Source organism: Dipodomys ordii, unplaced genomic scaffold (assembly GCF_000151885.1).
Source record: "Dipodomys ordii isolate 6190 unplaced genomic scaffold, Dord_2.0 Scaffold98, whole genome shotgun sequence".
NCBI classification, from domain to species: Eukaryota; Metazoa; Chordata; class Mammalia; order Rodentia; family Heteromyidae; genus Dipodomys; species Dipodomys ordii.
This window is the reverse complement of record NW_012267314.1, coordinates 5,834,588-5,853,218: the sequence shown is the minus strand read 5'-3', so window position 1 is coordinate 5,853,218 and position 18,631 is coordinate 5,834,588. Positions and strand designations below refer to the sequence as shown.

At 46.5% G+C, this 18,631-nt stretch overlaps 1 protein-coding gene across 1 annotated transcript in view; it reads left to right on the top strand.

Moving 5' to 3' along the window:
* Sash1 (SAM and SH3 domain containing 1) overlaps positions 1-18,380 on the top strand; it is a 167,414-nt gene extending 149,034 nt beyond the window's left edge. Inside the window, exons 15-21 of the mRNA XM_013026939.1 lie at positions 625-794; positions 1,479-1,688; positions 2,593-2,743; positions 7,893-8,006; positions 12,039-13,123; positions 14,629-14,760; positions 17,247-18,380. Coding sequence (XP_012882393.1) covers positions 625-794; positions 1,479-1,688; positions 2,593-2,743; positions 7,893-8,006; positions 12,039-13,123; positions 14,629-14,760; positions 17,247-17,510 — 2,126 coding nt within the window. The 3' untranslated portion in view covers positions 17,511-18,380. The remainder of the gene's footprint in view (positions 1-624; positions 795-1,478; positions 1,689-2,592; positions 2,744-7,892; positions 8,007-12,038; positions 13,124-14,628; positions 14,761-17,246) is intronic.
* The last annotated feature ends 251 nt before the right edge of the window (positions 18,381-18,631 follow it).

Here is an 18,631-nt window from a genome sequence, read left to right as displayed (position 1 = left end):
CATCTTCCTCATTGAGCACATCCATATGGATGAACTTGAATGTGCCCACTTTGTTGTTCACCAGGCTCATCCAGGTGCCCCTACTACTGGCACCAAAATGAACAAACACACACAAAAAAAGCAAAGATTTTGACGAGCGGAGTCCTGCCTTGCCTTTTGCCTGGACTCTTGCCATGCCATGGATGCCCTGATCACAAGAAGAACGTGCCGAGCCCTTGTTCTCTTTTTTATTTTTTTGACAGTCATGGGCTTGAACTCTGGGCCCAGGTGCTGTCCCTCAGCTCTTCAGCTCAAGGCTAGTACCCTACCACTTGAGCCACAGCACTACTTTCAGCCTTTTCGGCTTATGTGGTGCTGAGGAATCAAACCCAGGGCCTCACGCACTCGAGGCAAGCACTCTTACCACTGAGCCACCTTCCCAGCCATGTGCCCTTGTTCTTTAGGAACTCTATTGGGGATGACAGAGAGCTCATGCTTGGCCCCTGCTCTGGTCTGACACTGGCTTGTGGCTGGCTGACAGCTTCCCTTCTCCGGGCCTTCATGTCCTAGTCTGCAGGACTGTCAGTGCTTTCCAGGCTGGCTGTGTGCGCAGTGTTTACCTTTCTTTCTATTTCTCTTGCCCAGGTGGTCAGACAGTGAGCACCACCGATTCCTCCACCAGCAACAGAGAGAGTGTCAAGTCAGAGGATGGCGATGATGAGGAGCTGCCCTACAGAGGCCCTTTCTGTGGGCGAGCCCGGGTGCACACAGACTTCACCCCCAGCCCCTACGACACGGACTCACTCAAGCTCAAGGTGAGGGTCTCAGTGGCCTCAGGGCAACCAACCCAGGCCCTTTTGTCTCTGTTTGTTTGCTGGTTTTTGTGCTGGTCCAGAGGCTTGACCTTGGGCACCTGAGCCCAAGGTTGCTTTTTTTTGCCCCCTTTATTCCCTCTTGTTGAATGCTGGCCCTGCCATGGTCCCACATACCCCAGGCTCTATGCTTTCTCCAGGGAAAGCGGAAGGTATGGAAACAGAGGTATCTAGGTGGGATGTAAGGTTGGATGGGATCCCACAAATGCATGAAGTAGTCACTGGGCAGGGCTTGCCACTGCCTTGTGATACGTGGGAAATTAATTCTCCAAGAAGTAGGATTCTTTCCCCCACCTTTCCCCCTTCCCCCTCCCCAGGCCATGGAAGAATGGAGATGTTTTGAGAGTTGGAGCTCTAGGCAGCCTGCCCGAGACCAGAGATTTCACACACACATGGCTGTGCAGTCTAAGAGGGAGAGTGGGTCATGGCCCACATGGCATTCAGCACAGTCAGAAATGTTCCTCTGGTCTCTGCCAAATTTTCCATCATATTCTGCAGCAGTCACTCAGAAAGGTGACTTGTGATTTTGCCTCACATCATTTTCCCACCTATGTCTGACTGATTGATTGTACTACTCATGCTTAGAAATGCCCCTACTGGAAAGATCTTTTGTTCTTTGGGCCACAGAAAGGAGACATCATTGACATAATCAGCAAGCCGCCCATGGGCACCTGGATGGGCCTGTTGAACAACAAAGTGGGCACATTCAAGTTCATCTATGTGGATGTGCTCAATGAGGAAGAGGAGAAACCCAAGCGCCCCACCAGGAGGAGGAGGAAAGGAAAACCACCCCAGCCCAAGTCTGTGGAGGATCTCCTGGATCGGATTAACCTGAAAGTCAGTCACATTTTACTCTCTGTGCATGTGTGTCCTTGTCTCTTCCTTCCCCTTCTAAACTGAACCCAAGAGAGCAGTGTTAGGGTAGGGGTTGATCTGTTGTCACCCAGCCTGGGTGATCATCAGTGTTTTAACATTGCTCCTGACCTCTGCTGTGCATGGTAGTAAGGTATAAGCCCTAGATCCAAATGTGCCCCTTGTAGGCCCATGAACAAACACCCAGGTACCCTGCTTCTCCTCCAGTTCCATGGGGCGACAAGGCTTCATCCCTCCTCCTTCCTCTCTCTCATTTTGATTCCCAGAATCTTATTTTTTTGGTCGGTCATGGGGCCTGAACTCTGGGCCTGGGTGCTGTCCCTCAGCTCTTCAGCTGAAGGCTAGCGCTCTACCACTTGAGCCACAGTGTCACTTCTGGCTTTTTTTTTCTGCTTATGTGGTGCTGAGGAGTCGAACCCAGGGCCTCTTGCATGCAAGGCAAGCACTCTATCATTGAACCACCTTCCTAGCCCAATTCCCAGAATCTTATAGCGAGGATTCTATGCTTTTTTTTTTTCTTTGCAAAATCTTCTTGCTCCTGAAAATTTTATGGGGCTTTCAAAGTTGGATTTTGTCTTCTTCGCTCTAGGCTCCATGGAGAGAAAGGAATTAATTTATTAATTCAGTTTCATTGCCAGCCAGTAGGCTCCATCATCATCTAAAATTATCTATCTATCTTAACTGGTGATGAATAAAGCGCCCTGCCTGTCTGCTAAGCTGGAGGATGGGGAGGCCCAGAATAGGTTACAAATGGTACTCGTCTTTGGATTAGATTAGCCAGAAGATGGCTATGGGTAAGGAGCTGAGGAATCTGAGGCTTGTTGGCTGGGCTGCCAGCTCATTCCAGTCTTCCTTCTGTTTCCCACAGGAACACATGCCTACTTTCCTGTTCAATGGGTATGAGGACCTGGATACCTTCAAACTCCTGGAGGAGGAAGACTTGGATGAATTAAATATCAGGGACCCAGAACACAGAGCCGTTCTCTTGACGGCGGTGGAGCTACTGCAGGAATATGACAGTAAGTCCTCGCACACACAGAAACGGTTGTTGGTAGATCAGCCACATTCTTTGGTCACTCGCAGGCCTCTCCCCTAAGCTATTATCCATCATGTGATTAGGTCCCTAGTGTTACTCATTCTCTCTTGTTCTCTCTAAAGCCAAGGTCAGTTCCAAATTAAACTAAACAGCTTCCTAGTGCGACATTCCTGTTCACATGGAGACAAATGGAAGGCAGCACCGAAGTGTGAGAGAATTCCATTGCAGTTTTTTTTTTTTAAGAAAAACACAGCGATACTATTGCAATGTGTCCTGCATTTAGTCATTAGGATCCCTGAGCACAAAAATGATCGTCCATCTGGGACTTCCTTGGTCCATTGAGGATTAAATATGTACTAAAACACGTGAGGAGTTGTATTCTTATTAATGAGGGTGGTAACTGAAGAAGTAAAATTCATCAGTTTCCTTTCAAGAAGGCAATCTCTCTGAAGTGAAGATACCGAGCAGAGAATTGTCAGCCTAAATGACAGCTTATTTTTACAGCCTGTGAACAGAATTCAGTGAGCTTCCGGCTTTTATGGAGTCTACTTCACTGCATCCTAGCTGTTGCTCCATTAACCCAGTCTTGTCTTGTTCTTTAGTCTTCAATCTGACATCAGAATTATCCCTGAAATTATTCATCATGAAGGGAGTAGCCCTTTGCAGCCATTGAAGTGAAATTCATTTTCTTTCAAGTGTTCTGCTTCAGGAGTATCAGTTCTAATACCCTTTCTATTGCAGAAACACACGCTAAACCATGCTTAATGGTGGAAACAAAATTATACGTTACTGATAGTCTCAAACTTACAGGGCTTTGACTTTCCAATGATGTGAAAGAAACAAAATTTTACTTCCAATTTCCATCCTGATCTTCTCATGGCCTGGAAAAGACAGTATGCTGTCTGATCCTCTTATGTGATTGCTGGGCTGTCCCTGCTCCCAGTCAGCCCTGGATGACCACTGGTACTCTCCAGTACCCTGTGTTACTAAGCTTGGATGTTCAATAGGTTGGGTGTGTTGAGTGCATATTTGCCTTAAAATATCCTTATGGGGTTCTAGAACCCTCTTGTGAGCTGAGGAACATGGGTGCTGGCCTTCTGAGATCCAAGAGACTTGGAAACACATAGGCCATTAATTTTACTTCTGTTTAAAGAGCGTATTATCTAAATTAGCTAGTAACAGGGAAGTATACAGCATCAAAGAGGTCCAAACCCCAGATGAACAAGCATCCTTCAGGAATAGATTTGGAGAGTTTGTGATATCTAATATCACTTTCTAAGCAGAGCTCTGTAGTGTTCTAAGAATGTACAGATGTGTGTAAAGACCCTAGACAGTGGCTGATAGAACTGATCAGCTGTATTCATAGGAATTACCATTAAATCATCTGTCCTATACCACATCTGCTATATGATTTAACTCATCTGCTCTCCCCTAACCATCTGGTTTATATCCACATATCCATACATTTCCTTTGTCATTTAAATATAGGAAGAACAAAACTAAATCCTAAATATAAACCTGGACTTGGATTTAATCCATTTCATGCCACAGTAGCCCAGAGCCATTTTCCTTGGATCACACAGAGATAGTGGGATAGTCTTTGTGCCAAGGGCATTTTGTAGAAGGAGGGAATCTTTATCCATTAAAACACTAACTAGGAAGGCTAAGAACGCTGCTTCTTCATAGATCCCATTTTGAATCTATACATGTTCATTGTTTAGAATTTCTCAGATACATAACATAGCATTTTCTCTTACCGGTCCTAAACCTAAGGCTCCAAACCTCATGTCTACTGATTTGTGCCTAGAGACTGACTCCAGACTTGTCCTTGGCTTAGAAGAGTTCACATCTGATGTAATCAAGTTCACTGTGTTTAAGAAATATTCCCGGCCAGGCACTGAGGCTCATGCCTATAATCCTAGCTACTCAAGAGGCTGAGGTAGGAATGTCTGTAAGACTCTTACCTTCAATTAACCACCAAAAAGTCGGAAGTGGAGCTATGACTCAAGTGGTAGAGTACCAGCCTTGAGTGAAAAAAGCCAAAGGACTGAGCCTGGGCCCTGAGTTCAAGCCCAAGTTCTGGCACATACACACACACACACACACACACACACACAAGATAGATTCTAAGTAGTTAAAATAACTTAGAGAAACACAATAGGTTTCTGTTGAACTAAATTTCTGTATACGAGACAGATAGAGCGATCTAATGAGGTCTTTGAAGACCTGTAGAAATCTTGAAGTGTTCAAACTTCTTCCAAAGGTAAAATGTTGATTGCAAGCACTGCTTAGAAGTCATTGTCTTCCACTGCTAGGGGGTGGAGCCTCCAGGCTCAGTTCCATTTGGAAAAGGCTTAATTGTCAGATTGCTCTTTCTTACAGTCTTTCAGGTCTTGCCCCCCTTTTTAAAAAAATTTTTAATTGTGGCTAAATATGTATACCAGGAAGTTTATCACCTTCATTATTTTGCAGCTCAATGTAAATAATAATCTTTCTAAGAAGTTTAATGAGGAATCCCTTCAAACATGCAGTATGAAGTACAGAAGAAAACAAATACATGCACATACATTTCCTGAATTCAGCTGAAGTCAACATTGTACCATATTGCTTCCATCTTTATTTTCATAAGAAATGAGGTTACCTAACAATCAGTTTCTTCCCTTTCTTCCTGAGGCACCTACTCTCCAGCATAAGGCACATCCATTAAGCTATTTTTGGTGCTGGCACAACTCCTCAGTGTCTTAGCATGTCCCTTTCTCTGTACACACACATTCATGCAGACATGGCTGTGTTTGGGTAGAGATGAGAAAGAGCTTTATGAAGCCCACATCAATCCCTCCGGGGCCTACTCATGTGAAGTTTCAATCCTTTGGTCTTCTTTGACTACAAGGACCTGCATGGTTCTTGCTCATCTGCTTTCTTGTTTTGGCATCAACTTGAATTTCAAGTGAAGTGTAGGAGAAGGTTATAGAATGGATTCTGCAGTACATACAGCAAGACATCCACCTCTTTCCCCCTGGTGGAGACAATGACGTCTAGCTCCTTCCCACATGATCATGGCTTCAGCAAAAGAACTGTGGTTTTCAGAGGAGGGAATGAAGCATTCTGCTATGTTTGATGTCGTTTGATGTTTGGTGTCCATACCGTGGTGGGGAACAGGTTTTCTCCTATTCCTGCCGATCAGCACTCTGAAGTCTGCTTAGCCGCTCTGTCTGAACTGTGGCAAACGACACTGCTTCCCTTTCTTGGGTTGTAGCACAGAGCTCAAAGCCCTCATTTATAAGCATCATTTTCCTAAATAATATGCTGGACTAGGACAAAGGCTACTCCAAATCCACAGGCTCTTCGACCCGATGAGGACATCACTGTAGAATGTTCCTGATTTCGGTGGGGGGAGGGAAAGGAGGGGCTCATGAATTTCTAATCAGTTAAGTTTCCCTTCCTCATTCAATAATTAACACTCTAAAGTCAGGGTTCGAATGTAACATCTTATCCTGCTATACTCTTGCCAGAATCTGTCACAGAAGGCTTTCCCTGTGGGAAGTGAAGGCGGGAAGGGAAAAAGGGGTGGTGGAGGCGAGGCTGGAAAGGCAGCGCTCAGCCTCCCTGAGGGGTTATTTTGGTGACCTGAGGAAAAAAAACACCATATTCTGGTTACTGATATGTTTTCTTAAGAAATTTCTTTGTGTCTGTGGTTGGTGTGGGAGGTGAAGAGAAAAGACAAGCCATTCATCATTGCAACCAGCTATTTTCAGTAGGAAATGCTTGCTGGGTTTCCATTTTACATGACCAAGCACTTTCACTGCATAATCACACGAAGATGTTCGGTGTATAACCACGGCATCCCACGGTGGGCCCACGTGCTCAGGAGAGACCAGGCAGAGGGAGGAGGCTGGGGACTGAAGGGCCACAAGATTTCCCCCGTGATGTCCCCTAGGTGGACTCCTGTCGCAGGCACATCTGGAGCATCTCTTGAGTCTCCACCCCTCCCAGCTTGGGGAAGTCCAGCTGTCCCCAGCTGACAAGGAATGATGCTTCTACTTACATGAGGTTCCTCAGAAGGGTGTGTCCCACTTAAAGTCATCCAGCTTACGAGCATCGGCTACTCGCTTTGCAAGTTGGAGGGTCTCCTGAGCTTTCCCTGGCCCAGCCTTGTGCAGAGGAACTGGAAATGCTGGCCTGAGACAGAGGGACAAGTCCCACAAGAGAGGAAACACTCAAGTTCATTCCAAACAACACAAACAGAAGGAGACTTGCTGTTGGCTGTACCCTGGTCAGCACAGGGATCTGTGTGCTGTGGCCCACCTTCCTCTTTGTTAGGCGATAAAAGAGCCCACGTCTGCCACCAAGGACTAAGACCGATGATAAAATATGAGACTTCAAGCCAGGGGTGCCGGTGGCTCAGATCTGAAATCCTAGCTACGTAGGAAGCTGAGATTTGAGGATCGTGGTTCAAAGCCAACCCAGGCAGGAAAGTCCATGAGGCTCTTATCTCCAGTCAACCACCAAAGCAGCCAGAAGCGGAGCTGTGGCTCAAGTAGTAGAGTGCTAGCACTGAGCAGAAAAGCTCAGGGATAGAGCCTAGGCCCTGAGTTCAAGACCCAGGACCCAGTACCAAACCAAAAAAAAAAAATTAAAATGTGATATTCATTTGGCATTTTTACGTCAGCTCCCAAATTTGGAGAGGAGGCAACTTCAGTCCGTCTCTGTGAAGCAGGTGACTTACTCCAGCTTAGGAGAGTGGCATTGCCTCACCCGCTCTGTCTCAATGATGCCAGCACTGCATGAGGACCGCACGGGTCCCCTTTCCAGCCCACACCCCGCTCCGCATGTCTCCTCTCCGCTCAGTCTCCAGTGTACCTCTGAATAACTGGGAAGGAATCAGAGCGCTCGGCTTTGTGCTCCCTCCCTCCCAATTTACTTCCATAACACCGACAGTGTATTTTTTCAAAAAGCCTCTGATGTCACTAACCCATTTTGATCGTATTCACTCTAAAATAATATGTTCTCTTCTCAAAACCCAAGGCCTAACCGTGCAGTCATGGAAGATCAAAACCCAGATCTGATGACTTCGTGGCGTTGGCTTGTGTCTCCCTCCCCCTTGTGATCCTGTGCTGTGTGCTCACCTGCAGGTAACAGTGACCAGTCCGGGTCCCAAGAGAAGCTGCTTGTGGATAGCCAGGGCCTGAGTGGATGCTCCCCGCGAGACTCCGGATGCTACGAAGGCAGCGAGAACCTGGACAATGGTACTGTGAGCCCCGGTGCTCAGAACCTGCTTTGGCGGGGCCTGATTCTCGATGTATCAGCTGTTAGTTACCATGGTGTACCCAGGGTTCATCTTTCCATCTTGCTGGCCTCTTCTCCATTCTCATTTCCAGTTGGTCTCTTCTGTGTATTCCTGGCTGCTGGGTGAACTTAATAAATTCCATCTAAACTACCTACAGCTGTAAAACCTAACTTGTGTGTCTCCTATGGCCCTTTCTTTATGCAGTTACAACTAACACTTCAGTGTTGGGATGTATCAGGCCCACAAGGAAAGCGCTTTACCAGGTAGGCCATCCATCAGAGTCACACCAGCAGCTCTTAACTGCCCCAGCTGCACTGCCAGTCTACAGGCAAATAGAGAGGGTGACAGAAAAGCCACATGTCTGGTTTATGGCTTCCCTGCCCTAAACAGTCAGAACACGGTCGATATGAAATTTCAGGAAATGTGCTTGTCTCAAACAGAAGCAGAGTGATAAGTACAATGGGCTCAGGCAGGCTAAATGTCCCTGTGGGAAGTTTGGTGGCTTCCTGTGATGAACCCCAAAATTCTCATTATTGCAAGATTCAAAATAGTAATAAAGTATTCATGCTGCCATCATGATTTCGATCTCTAGGGACCCTTGAAGATCATAGCAAAAAATGCCCAAGTTTTATAGGGGTACTTTTTTTTTTGGGTCCGGTCGTGGGGCCTGAACTCTGGCCTGGGCACTGTCCCTCAGCTCTTCAGCTCAAGGTTAGCGCTCTACCACTTGAGCCACAGCACCACTTCTGGCTTTTTTCTTTTTGCTTATGTGGTGCTGAGGAATCGAACGCAGGGCCTCATGCATGCAAGGCAAGCGCTCTACCACTGAGCCACCTTCCCAGGCCCAATACAGGGATACTTTTTGTGTGTGTGTTTGTTTTCTTGGTATCAGTACTGGGGCTTGAACTCGGGGCCTAGGCAACGTCCCTTAGCTTTTTTTGCTCAAGGTTAGCATTTGACCATTTCAGCCACAGCTCTACTTCTAGCTTCTTGCTGGCTCACTGGAGACAAGATTTGTCTTCCTGAGCAGACCTAGAACCTTGATCCTCAGATCTCAGCCTCCTGAGTAGCTAGGTATGCACCACCAGCACCCTGTCCAAGTTTAGCAGCTTTTAGATGCCTTTTGGAATCCCATCTTGTAATGCATAAGTTCAGATATTAGCCCCCACTAGACAATACTGGATTGCAACTCCTTAGTAGGTCACAGATAGTACTATTTTTGTGTGTGAGATAAAAGTGAGTAGAAAATACCAGAATGCATTTTATAAGGTAAGAATTAGGGTTAGATTTGTTAGCATCATTATTTGTAATCTTAGTTTCAGGGGTGTGTCTGTGTGTGTGTGTGTTAGGTGGTGAATACAAAACATTGCTCATACAGTGAATGATGGCAGAAAGAGTGTGAGATTCATTGTGGGCATCAAACAAAAAAACAGAACGAGAGTGCTCACTTCTGGCTACCAGCCCTCTGCTTGCATTTATTCAGCGTGACCCCTTTTTAGCCCTGGCAAGTATCCTTGGTTGGAACCTTAGAGACCTTAAAATTTGATCCATGAGCCCTGCCACCCGAGTGTTCTCTGTAATGTAGGAGGAGAACAGATCCTCTGAGCAGTAGTATTCAGATAGTCTGGGTTTAGATTGGATACAAAATCTCCCCAGGATTGTAGTGTAGCCTCAGTGTCAGCAAACATCAAACCCTCCCATAAGTCTGAAAGGTTTTCCTTTTCTGCTGATCACCTTCCCCTAGCCAAACAAATTGAAACTGCTCAACTGGGACACTTTTTATAGATGTCACCGGCAGAATGTTTAATGCCCAGAGAACTCGGATGCACCTGATGGCAAATTGGTTGAAAGCAGCTGCTGGGGCCTACTTTGAACTCTGTAAATCCAGAGATCTTACTAATCGAAGCTTAATGCAAAGATGGACTTTAAATGTATGATTTATATTGGGAGTGAAGTGGGGGGGGGACCCATATTTCTAAAATCTATGCTAATAGAGTTTTAAGAACTTCCTATTTCAGGTGGGTTTTTTCTAAAGTTTCATGGTATAGGCTTTCTGAAGATATTTTCCTTTTTTCCCCACTTAGCTGTGCTAGTGGAGAATGGGACCATGGCCAAGATATTCAGGAGCAGCAGTAAGCTAATGAGCTTCATGTGACCACAAAATAGCCAACAAATAATGCTTAGTGTGAGGTTGTCCGTCAGTGTGGACCACACAGGCAGACAGGCTGTCTGTTCTTGCATGACTGTTCACAAGGAAAGTGCTGGGGTGAGGCTCAGTGGTGGAGCACTTGCCTGGCTTGTGCAAGGTCCTGACTTCCATCCCACGCAGGGCAAAGAGAGAGGGAGGATGGAAGGGGAGAGAAGGGTGTTCAGCTTCACAAGGGAGGACACATGGCGTCAAACCAAGTCTGCTGACTGAAAGATATTTCACTTGTTGATTTGTGTCTTACCACAAAGAAAGACCTTATTTGTAAAATGTGATTGAGGAGGCCGCTGTGTTTACGATATCATCTCAGAGTCTGCAGTCCAGCTTCATGTGATGCTTTGCATCTTACCAGTTTGAGATCAGAGTGAATTTGGTAGCTGTGAAATCATGGAAGGAAGCTGTTTTTCTCTTGTAGGGCTACAGCCCCAGACCATTTATTTCTGCTCCTTCTCCTTCATCCCTACAGCCTTAGCTTATCTCAAACAGTGCCTTTTATTTACCCTAAAGTGGCCATTTGCTGTTTCCATGGGACCCATCCATCCCTTTCTTCTCCCTGCCAAATGAGCCCATAGCTTGCTTTTTCCTTGTTGCTACATGTATTATATTGAAGGGAAGAGATTGATTAATGGGGAGGTGTCAAAATTTGACATTAAAATATCACATTTAAGGTGTTTACTGAAAGTGCCAGCCATTTCTTTGTCCCTTCCAAGTCTGCTGTGGGTTTTTTTTTCATCTTTTTATGTAGGTCTAGAGTAATAAAATCACTTGGCTCCTATATCCTGTTAGCTGGTGTATTTCCCCCAGGCATCAGTGTAGCTCTGCAAGCAACAAGTTAACGGAAAGTGAAAGACAAAGGGCAAGTCTATGTATAAATGCACTCACCATGTACCTGTATGTGGAGGTATTAATTAGTACAGTGCCTGGCCTTTGGATAGCGACCCGTAGTAAACCTTACCAAGCAGCAGCAGCAGCAGTTAGTATGACCCAGTGGTCTTCATTAAGTAGATTGTGTCTGGATCATCATTCAGTTATCATTAGGACAGTTCATCTTAACCAGGGCAGCTGCTCTGCGAGAAGCATGTAAGTGTTTCATCAATGGTTTCTGGAAAAGTACTAACATCATTTTTTTACTGGTCTAAAACAAAGTTAGTTGCTCGTTTCTAGGTAAATTTATTAGAGAGCTGCTTCAAGTGAGGTAATTTAATACTTGTTGATCTTCCCTTCCGTGGTATCATTTATGGTCCCTGTCTCAAGATGTCGATCTAACTCTTTTCAACCATGAGCTCGGGGTCTTGTACTCAGCACACAAAGCCAAGGAGGGGTGGTCAGTGAACCTTGTGCCCAGTGCAGCGAGGAGCATAACTTTTCCTGTTCTGTCTGACACAGCATCTTTCTTTTCCACATAGCTCGATGAATCTCAATCTCCATGAGCCCCCTTAAACAACTAAAAATCCTTTAAAAATTATTCTTATTATCTTGGAGTAGTTGTACTGAGGCGTTGCAATTCAGCATGACAGTGTAGTTAATACACCTTGATCAATGGTCACCTCTTTTGTCATTCTCCCCCATCTCTGCCAACCCCACCCAACCACCCAATTTTCCTGGTTCTTTCTAAAACCATAAGGACCCTTCATCACCGAGCGCCACTAGTGATAGTGTTGTGTCCCTAGTGTTAACAGCGAGATATGGGAATTGGAGAGTTCCATTACACGAGGCTCTCTCTGTGCGTGGATTGGATTGCTTCGTTTTTGACACACGATTGTAAAATACAACTTTGTTTCCTAGGCAAGACTCCGAAAGCTGGCCTCTCGTCTGCCAAGTCGTCAACCGAGTCCAGCTTGAAGTCTTTCAGCCGGAGTCAGCTGGGCAACTACCCAACACTGCCTTTAACCAAGTCAGCGGAGGCCCAGAAGCAGGAAGAGGACAGCAGGGGACGCTGTGGTCCCAGCCCGGATATCGCCAAGCACTGTGACATGCCCTGTGGGACCGGAGCCAGTAAAAACCGGAGAAGCCTCCCCGTCTCCATCTGTCGGAGCTGTGAGACCCTGGAGGGTCCCCAGTCCGTGGACGCGTGGCCCCGGTCCCATTCCCTGGATGACCTTCAAGGAGAGCCTGACGATGGAAAAGTTGTGCCTACCGAGGTGACAGAACCCTCCTCTCAGATTGTACCAGAAGTGCCACAAAAGACAGCCACGTCCCTCGCAAAGCCGCAGCCCCCGGGGCGCGATTCTCCGGCCAGCAAGGTGTTGCTACTGACCCAAAGCAAGGGATGCTCTGATCCCCAGAAAATGACTCCTAAGAAACTGGACGGCTCCCCAGCGGCCACTTCCCTCGGCCCATCGCCTCCTTCGCCGCCGCAGGGTTGGCCCAGAAAGGAGGCTCAGCCTCCTGCCGTTAAACCCAGTTTAGCAAGGACGTCTCTGGAGGGCCACAGGAAAGGACATGACTTAGAAGGGACACACCACCCCGCGGGCACCAAAGAAGGGGTAGATGCTGAGCAGAGGGGTCCTGAGGCAAGGACGCAGCCAAAACATCTGTCCCAGCCCCCACCCGTCCCTGCCAAAAAGAGCAGAGAGCGCCTAGCCAATGGCCTCCACCCGGCTCCCCCAGGCCCTGACGCCCCCTGCCTGCCCATGAAGAAGGCCAGCCCTGCCAGCCCCGCCGACTGCCCGCTGGCATCCAGGCTGCCCCTACCCCCCTGGCTCTCCGAGCTCCCTGAGAGTGCCAGCCTCCAGGAGCACGGCGTGAAGCTGGGCCCCGCACTGAGCAGGAAGGTGTCCTGCACCCGGGCCGTGGACCTGGAGACGCTCACGGAGAACAAGCTGCAGGCCGAGGGCATCGACCTCACCGAGGAGCCCTACTCGGACAAGGTACCCAGGGACCCTTGCGGAGGTCGCTGGCGGTCAGTGCCCCGAAGGCGCGGGGAGAGCAGCGGCCCACCCGCCTCTGTCCAGTGCGGGCTGCCTGCTGTGAGCCAGAGCACAGACCTCAGCCCCCGCCTGGTGGTGGTGGTGGTGGTGGTGGTGGCGGCGGCGGCCGTGGCGGTGCTGGTGTGATTTGGGGGTGGGAGAGAGGCAGCTGCCCTTTGCTCACGGTGATAGGCGATCGGTTTATCAGAGCAGAACAAGATCCTGAACGATCTGGATTTGTGAGGGAGAGAGAGCCCAGCCTGGTGTGCTGTGTCTGACCCCCGTGTGTCCCCCACTGCATTTCCCCACACACTGACCAGGGTGCAAAATTAACCCACACAACAGCCTCCTCGAGGAGCATGCTGAGGATAACTGGACCTCCTGATCAGACCTAATTCAGACATTTCATAGGAGAACCGTTTGTGGTACCAAACCATTTAGATCTATAATTTTTTTAAATCATTTTTTATTTGAAAAGAAAGAAATGAATAAAAAGATCTGCAAGAACCAAACTAAATGTGAAGGCAGTGGTGCTAGCAGTGCTTTGCTTGACTCCTGGAAATGCATGTTCTGTCATCGGTCATTGTCATCTTCCTCTTCCTCCTCCTCCTCTTCAGAAAATTCTTCAGACCATGGATTCCTCCTAGTTGCCCCCTCCCTATTCTTTTCCTCCCCTTCCTTGATATATTATGAGTGATCCCCTTTGAGGAAAGGAAAGTAAGGAGAGTTTTCTAGCATATTCAGCCCAGTGATGTGGTACACATCTTCATAGCTAAACAGCACACAGGAGAACATCTACCCAGAAGGATTTGTCCTGCAGTCTAGGAGTCTGTCTTCAGCAGCACAGGAAGAGTTGGCAACACAATCAGAGTGAGACAGGGCATTAGTCTGAAACATACAGGCTGGTCAGGATCTGCCTTCTTCCTTCATTTTGTTTGTGTTGTGTGCTGGTACTAGGACTTGAACTCAGGGCCTGATTCTTTTCTGAGCTTTGTTTGCTCAAGGCCAGTGCTTTACCACTTGAGCCACACCTCCATTTCTGGCTTCTTGCTGGTTAATTGGACTTTGCTGTTCCAACTGTCTTCAAACTTCAATCCTCAAATCTCCACATCCTGGGTAGCTAGGAATACAGGTACAAGCTACCAGTGCCCAGCTGTATCCTGCCTAATTGGTTTCAAAACACTTCCGTAAGAAATGTACTCATTATCTTGCCCATGTAATTGTAACCCCTCTATACGGTATTTTCACAATTTTTTTTTTAAAACACACTTCCCTAGAGCTTGCTGGTATTTGGAAGCATCCATCCTGATAACCAAGACCATCGATTTGTTTCCAATTGGAATCTGGGTGTTAATTTCCTAAATGTGCTAAATGCATTATCCTCTCCTAGGTTTAGTATATTTTAGAAAAAAAGAAAGACTAATCTGGACAACTCTTCATGCCCCATGTCTGTTCTTCCCTGGTAGCATGGCCGCTGTGGGATTCCTGAAGCCTTGGTGCAGAGATACGCAGAGGACTTAGATCAGCCCGAGAGGGACATCGCCTACAACATGGACCAGATCCGGGTGAAGCTGCTGCGCAAGCAGCACCGCATGGCGGTGAGCACCCTCTCGCACGTGGTGTTCTGAGGGCTTTTGGTTACAGTGCGAAGGCTGAGCAGTGCTAAGGAAGGAAGGAAGCGGCTGGGAAGTTAAAACATACTATATATAGAGAGAGAGTATGCTTTAACTTATATATTTATAGTATTTATTTGTAATAGTGTAATATTTATATATGTTATATATTACATATGTGTTGTATGATTAGCCTAGATTTTGATTTTTCCCCATCCTGGTTCTGGAGATAGAGTCTAGGACTTCATGTACGTATGCTAGGCAGGCATTCTACCTCCGGATCTGTACCTAAGCCCCAGAGTGTAGCTTACACTGGCCCTGAACTGCCACCACACTTAGCCTTAGAAATTTTCTAAAATATAATTTTAGAAGAAAATCTCAACATTGAAAACTATCTTTTAAAAAAAATGCATGGAAGGCTGAAGGTGGCTCAGTGGTAGAGGGCTTGCCTCACATGCATGAGGCCCTGGAGTCGATTCCTCAGCACCACATAAGCATAAAAAGCCGGAAGTGGCGCTGTGGCTCAAGTTGTAGAGTGCTAGCCTTGAGCTGAAGTGCGCCCAGGCCCAGAGTTTAGACCCCAGGACTGACCAAAACAAAACAAAACAAAATGCATGGAGTACACAGAAAATTTCAGTTAAAGAGAAATAAGTTCAAGTGAGATCCATTGTACCATGCGATTGCTACAGTTAATAGCAAGGTATAGCTATACTTAAAAAGCAAATGGTAAGGCGGTAATTTTAAGTGTTCTTACCACAAGAAAAAATGTGAAATATCATGAGGTAATTAATGCATCTTAAGTAGCTCACTTAGCCATTGTATTAAAATGTATGCATTCAATGAAACACCATGTTATGGATACTAAATAAATACAAATTTACTTAATTTCAAAAATAATTATTCCTATACATGTTTGTGTAGTTCTGATTATTCTCATTTATTTGAAAATGAATATCTTTTACTGTACTAAAAAAATCTTTTTTTAAATCAGTCTTTTATTGTGCTCTATTTGGTACATGTCTCATAGTTACCCAGTTCCACTGTTGAAACCTAGAGATATTTTCCAATTTTTTATTTTAATATACTGAAGAGCATCCTGATGGATAAATCTTTGTAGACCTACAAGTAATACCTGAGGATATGTATTCTCTGAAAAGCATTTGCTTCATCAAAATTGCACAAAATTCAAAGATTTTTTTACATACTACACATTGCCTTTTTAAAAGCCCTTATATATTCAGTAGTCAAGTTTCAAGGTCCATTTTCTTGTCTTCACCAACATTCATATTATTATGTTTTGTAATTTTTATAATCACATTGATTATATACTTAAGTTTTGGTTGTTCATGTAGATTCAAAGTACATGGAAACTCTGCTTTATAAAAATACAACCAAAAGCCGGGCGCTGGTGGCTCATGCCTGTAATCCTAGCTACTCAGGAGGCTGAGATCTGAGGATCGCGGTTCAAAGCCAGCCCAGGCAGGAGGGACTGTGAGACTCCTATCTCCAATAAACCACCAGAAAACTGGAAGTGGCGCTGTAGCTCAAGTGGTAGAGCGCTCGCCTTGAGCCGAAGAGCTGAGGGACAGCGCCCAGGCCCAGAGTTCAAGCCCCATGACCGACAAAAAAAAAAAAATACAACCAAGCCAGGAGCTAGTCACTCATCCCTATAATCCTAGCTAGTCAGGAGGCTGAGAACTGAGAATCGCAGTTCGAAGCCATCCCAGGCAGCAAAGTCCCTGACATTTCTTTTCTCCAATCAACTGCCCAAAAGGCCATAGGTGGAGCAGTGCTTAAGGGGTAGAGAGCTAGCTTTGAGCACAAATGCCCAGGGACAGTGCTCAGGCCCTGAGTTCAAGCTCTCAGGCCGGCGCGCGCACACACACACGCACGCACGCACGCACGCACGCACGCACTACAATGTAGCCAGGCATCAGTGACTCATGCCTGTAACCCTATCTACTCAGGAGGCTGAGAGTTGTGTATCTAGGTTCAAACTTTCAAAGCTAGCACAAGCAGAAAAGTATGAAATTCTTATCTCCAATTAACCTGTAAAAAGCTCAAGTGGAAGTATAGCTCAAGTGATGGAACATCAATCAGCTTAGAGTGAAAAAAGCTAAGGGAGTGTTTAGGGTCCTGAATACAATCCTCACTGACAGCCAAACCAAACCAAACCAAAGCAAAAAACCCCCACTACAATCCATTGAATTTTTATGCATATCACCGTCAGCACCCTGTATGGAAGAACATAGCACTGTGAAACGAAGTAGAAGCATAAATAAATACTTAAACAATTTTTAGACCCAACCATATCATTGGAGATTTGGTCTGATTCCAGATACCTTCTAGAACATTCTAGAATACTTCCTTCAAGACTTTTCTTTGCGAGCGTGTGTGTCAGTGCTGTTCTCCCGTAGGCCTGTAAACCAGTGTGGTCTTCCCCAGGCTCACTGCTGTCTTTCTGTATCTAGATCCCAAGCGGCGGGCTCACAGAAATCTGCAAAAAGCCCCTGTCTCCGGGCTGCATCACGTCGGTGTCGGATTGGCTCACCTCCATCGGCCTGCCCATGTATGCCAGCACGCTGTCTGACGCGGGGCTCAGCATGCTGAGCCAGGTGCCTTCCCTGTCCCATACTTGCCTTCAGGAGGCCGGCATCACCGAGGAGCGCCACGTGAGGAAGCTCCTGTCCGCAGCCAGACTCTTCAAACTGCCACCCAGCCCAGAGGCCATGTAGCCAGCCCAGCGATGCACCGACCTGGACAAGAGCCAGCCCTTCACTGTGCTTACAACGCCCACGCCGCTCCCCCATCCCTGGCAGGCTGATTCGGATCCCGAAGAAAGGCCCCGCGTGTGGCCCACGGAATGACACATCTAGACAAAGGACAGAGGCGCTTCTCCTCCAGGAGAGCCCCCTCAAGGAAACCGCTGGGGTTCTCAATGACCCCCCTCGCCAAGGGCAAGACAAGCACTTCATTTTATTTGCAGACACACAAGAACCAAGATGCCAAGTAGGTGTCAAGACCATGCCTCCAGCCTGGCCTTGTGCTGCCTGGGAGGAGAGGAGAGGGGCCGGGTAGCCTGTTGTTTCTGATGCGACCCTTGTCAGTCATGCCCACACCAGATGGGCGTAGCCAGGCCAAAGTCACAGCCTTGGGAATGATTGTACACCTTGGACCGTGCTCACTTGCTGACAAGCTAAAAAGATCTGGCTGCACCGGGAAAATAAGGAAGTCCTATTCTCCTTTAGATAAACAAGAGACTTTTGTAAGAATTGCTTTCTAGCAATCAGCTTTTATTTGCCTTAATATAAGCTTTTAAGCAGATACCTATCTAGTGTCCACAACCCTGTAACCCTGGTTCCAGGTCTTCAGCTTAAACTGCCATCTAACATTCCTGGGATGTTTCTAGAAAGAAAAAAAGGGGGAAAAAAGAGCTTTTCTAATTGTTGTGTTCTAACCATGGCTTATTTTGTAGGGGTGTTTATCAGACACGCTTTCATGTTGGGTCTTTAACCACAAACTCAGTTAAAAAAAAGAGAGATTGGAAATTCACAAGTGTGTGTGTGTGTGTGTGTGTGTGTGTGTGTGTGTGTGTGAGAGAGAGAGAGAGAGAGACAGAGAGAGACAGAGAGTGAGTGTGTGTATTGAAAAGGGAAATGGCTTCCAAGGTGGTTTTTTTTTTTGTTTCTTTCATTTCTATCTTTTTCTTACTTTGATACTTCTTAAAATTGAAACCAAGGTTCATTAAAGAGCCAGATACCCCATGTTAAGTCTGTATATTCTCACAGATCTCAATCCATTCTGCCCTCTTCTAGTGTTCGGGGTTTAAAATTTGCTCAGTAATCAGCAAACCTCT